This window comes from Bos taurus, chromosome 15, assembly GCF_002263795.3.
Source record: "Bos taurus isolate L1 Dominette 01449 registration number 42190680 breed Hereford chromosome 15, ARS-UCD2.0, whole genome shotgun sequence".
NCBI lineage: Eukaryota > Metazoa > Chordata > Mammalia > Artiodactyla > Bovidae > Bos > Bos taurus.
Window position 1 is genome coordinate 29,579,905 of NC_037342.1, and position 14,444 is coordinate 29,594,348.

Sequence of the window (14,444 nt, forward strand, 5' to 3'; positions counted from 1 at the left end):
GTGCAGATCACAATCACAGTCTGGGGATTTCAACCCTATGAGTTCTTAAGGGAGCTAGACAGACAGGAAGGCTGTTGACTCTAGGAGAAGTGAGTGGCTTGTAAAGAATAAAGTTCCACTAGTTTAGCACGTTTATAGATTAAAGATGTCAGCAATGATTCTGAACCCCTTATAGCTTTCCCTTTACAGCTTTACAGGGGCAGCATTCAGATCGCCCCTGTCGGGGCATGGGTGTGAGTGACTAGGTCTGAGATTAGGCCATCCGCCTTGTGCTCCCAAGAGGTCACTGTGGTAAAGAGGTCACCAAGAGGTAAAGAATCTGCCGGCAATGAGGAAGACCCGGGTTCGACCCCTGTGTCAGGAAGATACCCTGGAGAAGGGAATGGTAACCCACGCCAGTTTTCTTTCCTGGGAAATTCCATGGACAGAGGAGCCTGGTGGGCTACACTCCTTGGGATCACAAAAGTCGGACACGACTGAAGCTACTTCAGCACGCACGCACATAGAGTTATAGTGATCACAGAGTACGTGTCAAGTTCTGGACACATACTGAGCACCCTATAAACACGAGTTACGATTTGTTACATTGTACGGGTCCTTGTCAGTGTTCCCGATACGTTTGGGGTCTCCCTTAACTATTGCAGGCGCTCTTTCCTTTCACCTTTCCCAGCCAGACAGCATTTGGCAATGCTCGTGACTGGTTGGGTTTGCGCACAGGGAGGAGCCGGGAGAAAAACGTGCGCAGCAGCGAAAGGACTTGCAGTGGCGCCTACCAGCCGCTGGGGGCCGCGGGGCCTCGGAGTTCTCCCGCCCCCAGAGGTCAGAGGTCACGGGGCCGCGAAGGAGAAGCTTTGCGTCGCGGCTTCCCAGTCCTAGGCGGATGGCGCCGGCGCAGCGTTGTCCTCTTTGCCGCCAGACTTTCTTCTGCGGTCGCGGGCACGTCTACAGTCGCAAGCACCAGCGGCAGCTGAAGGTGGCTTTGGAGCGGCTCCTGCCGCAGGTACGGACGGGAGGCTGGAGGGAACCATGGACGGCCTGGGGCGGGGCTGCGGGCGCGGCTGTGAAGGCCCGAGGGGTGGGATCTGCGGATCCTGCCGGCGTCCTACTTAGCCTGTGCGCCTTGGCATCCTCTCCGCCGCAGGTGGAGGCCGCCCGCAAGGCCGTCCGCGCCGCTCAGGTGGAGCGTTACGTGCCCGAGCACGAGCGATGGTGCTGGTGCCTGTGCTGCGGCTGTGAGGTGCGGAAACACCTGAGCCACGGAAACCTGACCGTTCTGCACGGGGGGCTGCTGGGGCATCTGGCCAGGTAAGCGCCGGCCGGAACCGCATACAGTATTGTTTATGTTAATCTATAAATGAATGGAGGGAGGCTCTAGGGTGGGTGAGAGGAAGAACGTTTTTGTGATTTGATCAGATTGGATGATTCAGTCATCTGGTAGGCATGGCCAACCCGAGGGGTAGCGGCCTTATGGTCCCAGTGGTCCCAGTGCTGGGGTGGCCTTGACTGGACAACTGGCTCAATCAAGGTTTCTTCCCATCACTTCCTGTCAGATTGTCACATTTTTATTGGAAGGGGGAAACTGGAGATCTTGAGGAAACTACTGTTAGTATTCTCTCAGCCTTGCCCGGAGACCCAGGTGTCAGTTTGCATTATTTATCAAATGCCATGTAATATTCTGTAATCTATCATTGAGATTACTTGTCCTCTCCATTCTCAGTCCAGAGCACAAGAAAGCAACCAACAAATTCTGGTGGGAAAACAAGGCTGAGTTCCAGATGAAAGAGAAGTTTTTGATCTCCCCCCAGGACTTTGCACGGTAAGTCATTCCTTCACATGATGAGGTAGCAGAGTGTGGATTCTTTGCATCTGTGTCAGGAGCTTCCTCTACTAATTGGACACTTTAGAAAGGACTTCGTTAGTGTCCATTGTCTTTGTAGCACTCATTATTCTAGGCACCATGTTGAACACAAATGAAATATGACAAAGTCCTTGAAAGGTTTATAATCTAGTTGGTGGGGTGGGATTTACAATGTATTTAGCAAGTAAGAGAGGCTTCCCTGGTAGCTTGGATGGCAAAGCGTCTGCCTACAATGCGGGAGACCTGGGTTTGATCCCTGGGTCGGGAAGATCCCCTGGAGAAGGAAATGGCAACCCACTCCAGTATTCATGCCTGGAAAATCCCATGGACTGAGGAGCCTGGTGGGCTACAGTCCATGGGATCGCAAAGAGTCGGACACGACTGAGCGACTTCTGTCTTCTCTTCTCTAGCAAATAGAGAAGTATATAATAAAAGCTGACCATAGTCAACTATTTAAATATGTGACAGACTACTAAGTTTCTTTAGAAATAAAAGATGCTTTTTATAGAGTGCAAAAATCTGATGCTCAACCAGTACCCACTTTTAATAGTTTTAACTGGCCTTGGAAGGCCCCAACTACCTGGAGTGTAGGAAGCTTGGCAGCACAGAGGGGGTGAGTTGTGACTGCCTCACAAAGAGGACTCATGCAGCCTCACATCACCACTTTGATTGGGACTGTATTGAGATTATGGAGAGTGGAACCCAAGGGGATCCCAAAGCCAGAGTTAAGAAAATACATGGTGTTTATCATTCCTTTCTACTCAGAGTGGAGAATAATGAGGAATTAAGAAGTACTTAAATGCCATCACGTTGTCTTCCCTGTTCAGACCGGGAGGAGATAAGAAACTGAGGCCAGGGACGCCCCTGGTGGTTCAGTGGTTAAGACTGCATTCCAATGCAGGGGGTTCCCATCGATCCCTGGTTGGGAGCTAAGATCTCACATGCTTTGCGGCCAAAACAGAAACAATATTGTAACAAATTAAAGACTTTTAAAAAAGTGGTCCACATCAAAAATTTTTAAAAATTAAAAAAAGAAACAGGCCACTTACTTGTCACAGCCTGACCCAGCTCTATAGAATTTTTGGTGGATGAATAAAGGGTAGTTAGCAGAAAGGTTATAATTGAGAATTATATGGATGGACTCTCTGAACTTTTTATTTAAATATAGTTTTGATTTTTAAACTGTATAAATTTCAAGCTCACACAAGACAGGGCCAGGCCAGGCTTGACTGATTTGACCCGTAAAGATACAGATGAGCCACTTTTAGATTCAGGCAGCTTATTATTTACATAGGCAGTGAAAAGAGTAAGCCCAGAGTGCCAGCTTCCCAGGTTGTCCCACACCCCAAAAAGAACCATAGTGATACAAATAGGGCTGGGTGACTGTAGCATGAACTGTGGGATACTGTTGTTGGGGAGCCAAGACTAGACTGCAGCTCCAGGGTTTATATCTGCAGCTCTAATCTGAGAGCAGAAAGCCCCATACACCATCAGAACTGGGAGTTAATGAAAAGCTGTTTCGTAATGGCCTCCTGTGAGCAATGAGACGAATGGGAGATGGCTTCCTAGCAGTTCCTTTCAGACCTCCTGTCCTCTTGTGTTCCGGGAGGATCATGCAGACCTTCTGCCAAGACTTTGATAAGCTGCAGTTCAAGGCTTTGCCTGTAAGGATTGCCAGGGCACCATGGTAGAGCCATTCCCCTATATAAATGTTTTACATATTAAAATTAGGCAAAGACAAATCATCATATAACTTAAATTGATAACAATGACAAAAGAATAAGAATTTAAGTAACATCTTTAAAAAAAATTTTTTTTTTGGCTGCTCTGGGTCTTGGTTGCTGAGTGTGTGCTTTCTCTAGTTGTGGAGTGGGGGTTCTCTTGTTGCAGCTTACAGGCTCCACAGTGCTGGTTCAGTAGTTGCGGGGCACGAGCTTAGTTGGCTCGCATCATATGGGATCTTCCAGGACCAGGGATTGAACTGGTGTCTCCTGCATTACAAGATGGATTCTTAACCACTGGACCACCAGGGAAGCCCAGAATTCAAGTAACATTTGAAAACAAAAATCTATTTTCCAAGGACTAAAGAACTGCAAAGAAATCTTGAGCTTTGCTTAGTAGTCTTGTTGATAGTAGTACTGATATTATTCAGATACTTTTGTGTGTATTATAGGATAAAAACTACTGCAAATATATTGTGCCAGATATGGGACAATTTGGACATCAGAAAGGGTAATTGATTTTTTTAAGTATGGTAATGGTTTCATAGGCTGTTCCTTTTCCCAGGAAATACGTACTGAAAAATTTAGAATTAAGTCTCATGTTCTTGGGAGAAAGGAAAAGAGAACTGGAGCCAGTATGGCAGAATGTTAACAGTGAATCTGGGTGAGAGGTACATGGGAGTTCATTGTACTACTGAGATTTGGTTTCTGGGAGCCTGACACTATTCAGAATCCAGAGAAAAATGATCTACTGAGGATCTTTTCACAACTGGCAGGGACTGGGATTCTGGGGTGACTTGCCCCTTTCCTTTTTAGATTCAAGAAATCCATGGTGAAAAGTCTGGATTCCTATGAGGAAAAAGAAGATGAAGTGATTAAAGAGGTGAGTTAAAGGAAAGGCCTCTGAAGGACCCAGCCCCACCTTCTGGTACCTGCCTAAGTCACCCCTCTCCCACAGATGGCAGCTCAGATCCGAGAGGTGGAGCAAAGCCGGCAGGAGATGGTTCGGTCTGTCTTAGAGGTTGGTTTCCCTCGGAGGAGCCAGAGCAGTATCCAAATCCACTGATTCCTGGTTCTCCCAGGTCCAGCATTTCAACCTACCAGCTCTTCTGATGAAAAATTCATGGACTCCATCTGCTTGTCTTGAATTCCCTTCCCTGCCCACCAGGGGGCAGGCCTTATCAGTGGAGAAAATGTGGGCATGGCTGGGAGGGAGGGAGGTTGCCAGATGGGGCAGTATCCTCAATTTGTTTACTTATGGAGGTGGGGAGCATGGCCTAGGCAAATTCTTAAGCATTCTAGACACATTTATTTTTCCTGAATCAAACTCAGCCTCAGACAGTGCCAGACCCAGAAGAGGGCTCTTCAGCACCTGGAAGCCGGAAAGGGACAAACAGGTAAAAGACTGTTAGGAAACCTCTTATTGGACATTCTGATACCTCTTAGAACGTTGTGTAACTGTGATCAGGACATGGAAACAAATCTCATTCTTGCTGTCCTCATGGCTAAAGGACCTTGTCTGCCAGCCTGGCTCCGGTTTGTCTTTTTCAGCCAAGTAGCCTCCACCTCACAGCAGCCCTCATACTTGGACCTGCCTCCAGCCCCAGAGCTTGACTGGATGGAGACAGGACAGCCTCTGACATTCATTGGCCATCAGGTACAATGGGAAAGGGCTAATGCCCCCTCGGTTCCAGGACACCCATCTCCCCTGGCTTTTTTTTTTTTTACCCCCAGCTACCCCTCCCCTGGCTTTTCTGTGTATTCTGACCATTCCTGTGTTTGCAGGCTTTTCCCTCTTGCTGCCCTGTTCCACAGCATCATGTGCTCATTCCTCAGCCTCCATGGTATCCACATGACCCCCACTGTCACATAGGAGCGCCAACTCCCAAATCATCCCGTGCCAGTTCCAGCTCAACACAGGGACACTTACAGATACCCACAGGCACCTAACCCCCACCACTCCTTTCTAGTAACTGTAGACAGATTATCACCTTTTTTTCATCTCTCACATTCCCTCAATGAGTATGCCCACCTCCTTTTTTTCATCTCTCTGATTTGCTCAGTGTGTATGCCTTGTCTCCTGAATTTGGCCTCTATTTCACCTTGGAACAATCTCTACTCCTCCTGCAATCTTGTGCCAAACACGAGAAATAACCTCATCACCTGCTATCTTACATCCTATCCTCCAGCCTCCTGCTATGCTCTTTACTTTTGAACATCTATTTGCTATTTTTTTTAAACTGGGGGATAATTGCTTTACAATATGTGTTGGTTCCTGCCATACATTGTGAGTCAGCCATAACTATGTCCCCTCCCTTTTAACTTCCCTCCCACTGTCTTAAATGACATGTCTTCCTTCCCTCCTCTACTTACCCATACCTTCCCCTTCAGCTGTCACTTTTTCATGGAAAACTTATAAATGTATGTCATACCATGTAAAAAGCTGTGAATGTAATTTGTGTAATTCATAGTTAGTTCTCTTCCCCAGTAATATGTACGCTCTGTGAGGAAGGGGTTTTGTTTACCTATCATGTAGTAGCACTTTATTTTGGGACATCTCCAGCCTGAGCCCTTGAGTCTGGTGGGGACGAGACTGTCCTTCAGTGATTTCCTATGCTCTGTGAGGTTTAACATAAACCCAGCGCAGCATCAGTGTTGTGGCAGTGGTTCCATCCACCTCCTGTACAATTTCTTCCTCTAGGCTGAGTATCCTTATCATCTCTTGGCTTTCTTATAATTTTCCCCCCATTTTCCACTACAGGATACACCAGGAATCGGTAACATACACTCAGGTAAGGCCCATGGCAATGTTTCTTTCACTGGTAGGAGGGTACCCGACACATATGTCAAATGCATCTAACTCAGAAAAGTAACAAACATACGTTTACCTGTTTACCAGATTTTCTTACTTTCATATTTAAGGTGTTTTAAAGTTAGTAAATGTTGGGACATTGTAATTCTTACATGGGTTTTTGTTCAACCTCTGTATTTCTTAAAATAATACTTAATATTTTTATATTAAAGAGAAACAAGAACTATAATTCTTTTATAGCAAGAATGCATGCAGTTGTGGAGACAAAATAAGGGTATCAACTAAATAGGGTCCTACTGTATAGCACAGGGAACTGTATTTAATATCTGAAATTACTTGCAGTTGAGGGTCAGAGTCTCTGTACCTTACATAATGCCCACCACAGCATTAGACCTGCCACAGCCAGACAGCCTCTTTGTGTTTCAACTAAGGGAAAAAATATTTTGCCTGAAAAACACTGCAAAACTTTAGCTTAATAAACATGTTTTTCAAAAAAAGAAAAGCATCTGATGAAGAACCTGTATCTTCAATATATGAAGACCTCTCAAAACTCAGCAGGCTTCCCAGGTGGCACTACTGGTAAAGAACCTGTGTGCCAGGGCAGGAGATTGAAGAGGGATGGGTTTGATCCCTGGGTTGGGAAGATCCCCTTCAAGGGTCATGGCAGCTCACTCCAGTATTCTTGCCTGGAAAACCCCAGGGACAGAGGAGCCCAGTGGGCTACAGTCCAGAGTCAGACACAACTCAAGCAACTTAAGCATAGCACAAAACTCAATAAAGGCATATAAAAAGTTGGTCATCAAAACAGCTATAACAATGGACTTATCTGGTGCTTCAGTGGTTAAGGGTCTGCACTCAATGCACGGGGTGTGGGTTTGATCCCTGGACAAGGAATGAGTTGACCATGTCACACAGCAAAAAAAAAAAAAATGTATGTATGCAGAACTCTTCAGAGAAGGCAATGGCACCCCACTCCAGTACTCTTGCCTGGAAAATCCCATGGATGGAGGAGCCTGGTAGGCTTCAGTCCATGGGGTTTCGATGAGTCAGACACACCTGAGCGACTTCACTTTCACTTTCATGCATTGGAGAAGGAAATGGCAACCCACTCCAGTGTTCTTGCTTGGAGAATCCCAGGGACGGGGGAGCCTGGTGGGCTGCCGTCTCTGGGGTCGCAGAGTCAGACACGACTGAAGCAACTGAGCAGCAGAACTCTCATAGACTGCTGATGAGAATGCAAAATGGCGTAACTACTTGGGAAGAGTTTAGCAGTTTCTTTAAAAGTTGAAAAAATCTAAATGTGCCCCAACAAATCTGAACAATTCAAAGGATACTCAACAAGGAAGGAATGACTGATACCTGCAACACACAATCTCAGAATAACTGCTAAAAGGTAGACAAGAGTGCACATTATATTCCATTTATGCAAAATTATAGAAGAGGCAAACTAATCTATAGCAACAGAACACACATCAGTGGTTGCCTGGGCCTGGGAAAGGGGTATAAAGGAGGTGCGCTAAAAAATAATTTAAAGGGGCACAAGGATACCCGGTGTGATTTTACCCCAAACATTTCAAATTCTACACTTTAAATGTGTGGTTTGTTGTGTCATGCCTCCAATAAGCTTGCTGCTGCTGCTCAGTTGCTTCAGTCATGTCTGACTCTGTGCGACCCGAGATGGCAGCCCACCAGGCTCCCCCGTCCCTGGGATTCTCCAGGCAAGAACACGAGTGGGTTGCCATTTCCTTCTCCAGTAAGCTGAAGCCCCTCTAATTCCCATGGTCCATAACTCAAGTGTTTTCATTTCTGCTTAAAGGGTCTTCCTTTTCCAGGTGCCACACCTCCCTGGATGGTCCAAGATGAGGACTGTAGCTCTGGGAACCAACAAATAGGACCCTCCTATGAAGAGTTTCTTAAAGAAAGTAAGTTAATACAGGAATGGTGATGGAGGCTTCCTACTCTGTAAGTCTTCCTACTCAAATAAAACTGCTCATTGTAGAGGAAAAACAGAAACTGAAGAAACTCCCACCAGACAGAGTTGGGGCCAACTTTGACCACAGCTCCAGCACCAGTGCCGGCTGGCTGCCCTCTTTTGGCCGGGTCTGGAATAATGGACGCCGCTGGCAATCCAGGTACCAGCCCAGTGTCAGGACCTCAACCTGCTCCCCCCATGTGGAGATTTCACTCTTTGTGCTGCTAACCTTTCATTTCTTTTCAGGCATCAATTCAAAACTGAAGCTGCAGCAAGAAACAAACAGCAGTCACATAAAGGAAAAACGCTAATGGCTTCCTGATGTATTTCCAACCACCATAAAGTTCAAAGCCAAGGCAACAAATCTGTTATATGCTATTATCCTATAACTACCTTTCTTAGGAACCAGACAAACCCACTTATTTGATGTAATAAAGTTTTATTTTTCAAAATGTACAGCTGGTGGGACCTGTTTAAAAAAAGAAAAAAAAAAAAATCAAATCAGAATGACAGACCCTTGTGAAGGGGATGTGTACTTCGTATAGGAGCCCCAGGTTCACGAATCTTCACCAGCTCACCTGTTCATGCATCTTCACCAGCAGCTGGGGCATCTCCACCCTTGGTGTTTCTGGTGTAAATCACTTGAGCTCTGTGCTTTGAAACCAATTTAATAAGTCCTAGGAAGAAAGGACAAAATTTTCACACAAAAGTACTATAAAAACTCAACAAACTAAAAATGCTCAATTTAAGCATGACTTTAGGAGACATGCCTACATTTCTTGCTGATAATCTAATCGGACTCACCCCTTAAAAAGAAGGGACTCATTACCTGCTCTTGGGATGGCTACCCTCACAACACTTTACTGTAATCTGAAAATCACTGTTTCCACTGTTAGGCACTACCAATAGTCTAGATTACATGCTAGAATTGTATTGCTAACTTCTAACCTACTGCATTTAAAATGGCTAACATGGTCAGCCCAAACTAAGGTGCAAAAAGCATACAAGCCAGTACAACACACTCTCCTCTCACCTTTACTAAGGAGTTCCTGAAGGGCTGCTCTGGCCAGGGAACCACGAATCTTCAGTCTCTCAGAGACGACAGCTGGAGTTATAAGCTTATAGTTGGGAACTTCTTTACAGAGTTTGTCATATGTTGCTTTGTCAAACAAGACTAGGTTATTGAGTTTGTCCCGAACTTTGCCTTTGGACCACTTCTGCTCACCAAAAAAAGTAAGAAAAAAAAAAAAAAAAAAATCAGTGCTCTCCAAAGAACCAGTATTTCCCTTCTCCGGAACAACCTGACTCAAAGAACTGTTACACGGTTGCACAGCTATACAAGAGTGGGTCTGTCCCTTGGCTGCAGAAACCTATAAAATTCAGAATCTGCAAACACTCAGCAAATTAAGGTTGAAATAACTATAGAGCCAAGTTCAAAGTAAAAGAGACTTTGGTTACTGCTGAAGGCGTTGGAGACACTACGTTGGTGGGAAAATAAACTATCTTTGAGGCTTTCGGATATTGGCTGAGCCCCACTAGCCCAATTAAAGTAGCTCAGTATACACTTTGTCATTTCCGAGTAGCATATACACCCCCGTTCTTTATGAGAGTCAAAACCAAAACGGTGATGTGAGTATAAACTCTTATTAACCTGACTCTAAACCCCACAACCTTACAAGCCATTTGCTACAGTATACGGAAATGAGACTAGACGTCCCCAACATCCCTCACCGTTTGAGGAGCTTTACTCCTACCTTCTTTTTGGCCTTGCCCCCAGATTTGTTCACTGGATCTTTGTCTTTCTTGGCCGACTTTCCGGCATCTTTCTTCTTCTTGTCGTCCTTGGGCGGCTGTAGGAGAAAAACCGGAATGCGGCCAGGTCACAGGCAGCCCTCCACGCTCCCGCTACTCCTTCGCCCCCCACCCTGCCTAGACTCCACTACCGGAGCACATGGGGCAAGCTACAGCCCTCCCATCTTCACACGTGGCCCGACAGTTATGTAAGCCCTCCTCCGATGCTGCCCCAAACGCGCGCCGGCACCGCCCGCTCCCAGAACAACGCCAGCTTCCCCTACCCCAAGCTCACCATAGCGAAGCCCGGAGAGCAGCTGCAGCCACTGCAGCCTCGCTAAGATGTCGGACAAAAAGGAAATGCGCCCTGCGAGCAAGCCCAGAAACCTCCAGCCGCAGCGATTGCTTCCGGGACAAGGGGCGGAGCCACGCACAGGAAGTTCGGAGAAGCAGGTCGGGCTCAGACCGGAACTGGCTGCCGGAAGTAGGGTCAGCCTCCAGAACGTCACACTCTCGGCGTTATCCCTGGCTTTTCGATTTTGCAGCCAGTTGAGAGGTTATATTTTATACTTTCCTGGCGCTAAGATCCGGTTAAAAGGAAAGGAGAACAATTTTATAGGTCCCGGAAACTAAAGTCCCTGTGTTAGTGACACCCAGGCGTGCTCCAAGTGCTCAAGCGCCTCAGCGGGCCCCGCGAGCCTGGGAAGGGAAGCGAGGCCTGGAGCGCCGAGGGCGGGCCCCGTGCTGCGCGTCCGGGGCGGGGCCGGGAGGAAGAGGCGTATCCTAGTCCGGCAGCCTCGGCGGCAGCTATGGCGATTTTCAGTGTTTATGTGGTGAACAAAGCTGGCGGCCTTATTTACCAGTTGGACAGCTACGCCCCACGGGCCGAGGCTGAGAAAACTTTCAGTTACCCGTTGGATCTGCTACTTAAGCTGCACGACGAGCGTGTGCTGGTAGCTTTCGGCCAGCGAGACGGCATCCGGGGTGGGTTAGGCTCGGTCCCGGGGCGCGGGGGGGTGGGGGTGGGGAGGCGGGGCCAGGTGCTGCCTTGGTGGGCCGCTATCTCTGGGCGGGGGAGCGGATGAAGTTGGGACCCGGGTAATTTGTACCGTTGGCGGGATCCGCAGTCAGGCTTGGTTGACGGTTAGCTTCGCCATTGCAGTGGGCCACGCAGTGCTGGCTATCAATGGTGTGGACGTGAATGGCAAGTATACGGCCGATGGGAAAGAGGTGCTGGAGTACCTGGGCAACCCTGCTAACTACCCGGTGTCCATTCGATTCGGCCGCCCTCGCCTCACCTCCAATGAGAAGCTCATGCTGGCCTCGATGTTCCACTCGTAAGTCCCACAACTCTTCCTAGATTCTGTCTGTCTACTCTTGGCTCATAGGCTGACTGGATTAGTGTAATTCTGCGCTCAGAGACTTGCTGACTGGCGGTGCTTACCTTTCTCTAAAAAAGTAACACAGTCCCTCAGCTGTGTCCCACGCTTTGTGACCCGCCCCCCCACCCGCCATGGACTGTAGCCCACCAGACTCCTCTGTCCATGGAGTTCTCTAGACAAGAATACTGGAATGGGTAGCTATTCTCTTCTCCAGGGGATCTTCCCTACCCAGGGATGGAACCTGGGTCTCCTGCATTGCAGAGGGATTCTTTACCATTTATTTGAGCCACCAGAAACGCCCCATCTACATAAATCCATTCCATAATTGTGGGAGATTTTATTCCTTGGCTAAACCTTTGCTTGTTTTTCTGATTGAGCTTGAGTAATAGAAGAAAATTCATATTTATGACTGGGGTCAGAGCAGTCCTTATCAATTGGCCAGGTGAGTGGAGTCCATCTAGTCATACCAAGAGTGACCTGAACATAACTAAAATTTTTTGTAAAGTAAATTTTCTCAGGGCCAGCCAGTTAGAGCATTTGAGGGGAGAAATCCACTAAGGTAACCCAGAACTACTAGACATAGCTAATTGGTCACAAACCCAACAGTTGGGTTGATTTCTGAAACTAGCATAGGATCATGCCCACGATAGAAAAACATTTGATTTGTATGCCAAGGTTCATGAAGTCAAGAAAATATAAATGATCGTACAACTCGTGTCAAGGATTTGGGGCAAGTTGTCCACCTCCAGTGTCTTCTGTTCTTGGTGTGAGTGTAGGGTCCCATCAGCCTTCTCTGCCTCCTCCTAAATCATCAGTTCTGTGTCATGAAAAGAATTGATCCAGTATGACTAGGCTTTAGGTAATGCTGGCAGTGGTGTGATTTTGTTTGCCTAAGTCACCTTCTCTTTCCTGAGTTTTAATATGTTCATCTTTAAAGTAAGGTGATTAAATGATCTTCAAGATCCTTTTCTGCTGTCAGTTGTATTATAAGATGGGTTGGATATGCATAGTCAGCTGGTGGGTAAACATGGCACGTAATCCGAGTGTTAATTTTACCCAAAGTTTTCAATGTATTATGTTTTGTAGCAAAGTATGAATGTAAAATACATGCAGAATTCAAATGGATTCTTAGGAAATTTTGATACTGCTGTTTCTATTTCAAGTTGTAATTTAAGTGTTCAGAAGATAAGGGTCACCTCGGTGGAAAAGTTTGAAAAGCACTCCTCCCGTATAGCGATGAGGTACATTCCCAACTTTGCCTTTCTTGCAAATAGGCTGTTCGCAATCGGCTCCCAGCTGTCTCCTGAACAGGGCAGCTCAGGCATTGAGATGCTGGAGACAGATACATTCAAACTGCACTGCTTCCAGACACTGACAGGTACGCGCTTCCAAACAGGTCAGAGACATGCGATGGGTCTGGTTGGAGGAAGGCATTGACCAAAGTTGGCTCTGGTAAGCAAGGGGGTGGTGGTTAGCCTTTTCTGGGACAAGTGCACAGTTATTTGTTTTGTGAATCTAAAGCCAATATTTAATCTTGACGGCAGTTTTGTCCATGCTCAGCCCTCGTTATCCTGTGCGCAGATAAACTCACCTTAGTGTTCTCTCAAGTTGCACACATTTTGGAAGGTGTAAGTGTTGTTCCAAAATGAAACTGGAATGCCAGTTGAAATGGCCTTTGGATCCTGAGTGGCATGTCCTCACTTCGTGAAGGCAGAGCACTGAAAACTGCCTGAGTTTGTTCCCTGCCTGGCGCTTTCTGCTGAGGGGCACCCAGGCCAGAAGTAAGCGACAGAGCTAGAACCCAAAGCCTAGTCACTCAATCAGCTGGGTGGTGCTATAAAGTCATTTCACTTCTCTGCTCTCACCTGTAGATTCAAAGGCTTGCTTTTCATGTTTTATGGGGCAATAAGGATAAAATAAAAATGAGCATATACAGTGCTGTACAAACAGGACAATATTATTTGCTGATTCTCTACCCTTTGGTAATCATTCATGGTCCCTCTCCAGGGATAAAGTTTGTGGTGCTGGCGGATCCTAGACAGGCTGGGATAGATTCTCTTCTCCGAAAAATTTATGAGATTTATTCAGATTTTGCCCTGAAGAATCCATTTTACTCCCTGGAAATGCCCATCAGGTAAGCCGTCCCAGTCTGTAGATTCTGGTCAAAGCCTCCTTGTTTCCTTTCCCTGTATTTTCTTCCCCAGTGTCATTTTGAAGTGTAATAGAATTATTTTTAAATAAAACAAAAGTAACTAGCCTTTCACTTACTTATTCTTTGAGAAAGCAAGGACTTTCCTTGAGGTTCATGGCCTTCAAGCAGAGTTTTCACTGGCTGTGCCTCTGTACCCACGGCGGGGAGAGAGCCAGGCCTAACACTTTGTCCTTACTTGTGCCTCCTGGGCCTGGCGTAGGTGTGAACTGTTTGACCAGAACCTGAAGTTAGCCCTGGAGGTGGCAGAGAAGGCTGGAACCTTTGGACCTGGGTCTTAGGCTGAACCTGCAGTGGACCCCACCAAATTCTTAAGAGATCCTACAGCAGGAATCCTGCGGTTTCCACTTTGATGGAGATCCTGGCAGCATTGTTATTGCACTTGAAAATGGGAGGATGCTGAGCCTGATGACATGTTCTGATCCCGAGCCTTAATACCATTCTCTCTTTCCTCCTATATCTATCATGGTCCTACTTCCCAACTCTATACAAATTATTTATAGGAGGTAGGCCCATAAATGTTGTAATAAACATTCCTTTGAGCTCAGTGTTTGCTATCCTAATTGCTGGTTTGGGGGAGAAAGCCTCAGAAGGGGAAACAGGAATGATAAGGGAATTCAAGGAAGCTGAGATACTGTGTTCCAGTAGAAAACAAAACAAATATATATTAAGTGAATGAATGAACATGGGACTTTGAAG

General features: G+C 46.6%; 3 protein-coding genes across 4 annotated transcripts; 2 read left to right on the plus strand and 1 right to left on the minus strand.

Annotated features, from left to right (window-relative positions):
• Nucleotides 1-822: 822 nt before the first annotated feature.
• Nucleotides 823-8,819, plus strand: CENATAC (centrosomal AT-AC splicing factor). The gene is made up of 11 exons (NM_001075561.4): nt 823-1,000; nt 1,142-1,305; nt 1,718-1,816; nt 4,396-4,462; nt 4,538-4,600; nt 4,912-4,976; nt 5,131-5,236; nt 6,341-6,371; nt 8,224-8,313; nt 8,391-8,523; nt 8,610-8,819. The coding sequence occupies exons 1-11, from the start codon at nt 881-883 to the stop codon at nt 8,683-8,685; spliced, it is 1,014 nt and encodes a 337-aa protein (NP_001069029.2). The 5' UTR covers nt 823-880; the 3' UTR covers nt 8,686-8,819.
• RPS25 (ribosomal protein S25) lies at nt 8,789-10,510 on the minus strand. Its single transcript, NM_001025315.1, is given in 5 exon segments — nt 8,789-8,832; nt 8,942-9,040; nt 9,397-9,580; nt 10,118-10,213; nt 10,450-10,510. Coding segments are annotated over 4 exon segments (378 nt in total). The 5' UTR covers nt 10,453-10,510; the 3' UTR covers nt 8,789-8,832; nt 8,942-8,945.
• A 106-nt stretch (nt 10,511-10,616) lies between these two features.
• Nucleotides 10,617-14,292, plus strand: TRAPPC4 (trafficking protein particle complex subunit 4). 2 transcript variants are annotated; one of them, NM_001191204.1, is made up of 5 exons: nt 10,617-11,138; nt 11,317-11,491; nt 12,811-12,914; nt 13,544-13,670; nt 13,948-14,292. In NM_001191204.1, exons 1-5 carry the CDS (start codon nt 10,964-10,966, stop codon nt 14,024-14,026), a joined length of 660 nt encoding a protein of 219 aa, NP_001178133.1. In that variant the 5' UTR covers nt 10,617-10,963; the 3' UTR covers nt 14,027-14,292. The 2 variants fall into 2 exon arrangements, with proteins under 2 accessions (NP_001178133.1, XP_015330173.1); XM_015474687.1 differs by lacking the exons at nt 10,617-11,138; nt 12,811-12,914 and having other exon boundaries at nt 11,356-11,491.
• Nucleotides 14,293-14,444: the final 152 nt, after the last annotated feature.

What these genes read in the sequence shown, in the direction of transcription:
- CENATAC (NM_001075561.4), top strand. Translation starts at nt 881, where the DNA reads ATGGCGCCGGCGCAGCGTTGTCCTCTTTGCCGCCAGACTTTCTTCTGC. An exon ending in TCCCCCCAGGACTTTGCACG is followed by an intron (nt 1,817 to 4,395) that starts GTAAGTCATTCC and finishes TTTCCTTTTTAG; the next exon opens with ATTCAAGAAATCCATGGTGA. An exon ending in TGGTTCGGTCTGTCTTAGAG is followed by an intron (nt 4,601 to 4,911) that starts GTTGGTTTCCCT and finishes AATCAAACTCAG; the next exon opens with CCTCAGACAGTGCCAGACCC.
- TRAPPC4 (NM_001191204.1), top strand. Translation starts at nt 10,964, where the DNA reads ATGGCGATTTTCAGTGTTTATGTGGTGAACAAAGCTGGCGGCCTTATT. An exon ending in CTGCTTCCAGACACTGACAG is followed by an intron (nt 12,915 to 13,543) that starts GTACGCGCTTCC and finishes GTCCCTCTCCAG; the next exon opens with GGATAAAGTTTGTGGTGCTG. An exon ending in TCCCTGGAAATGCCCATCAG is followed by an intron (nt 13,671 to 13,947) that starts GTAAGCCGTCCC and finishes GGCCTGGCGTAG; the next exon opens with GTGTGAACTGTTTGACCAGA.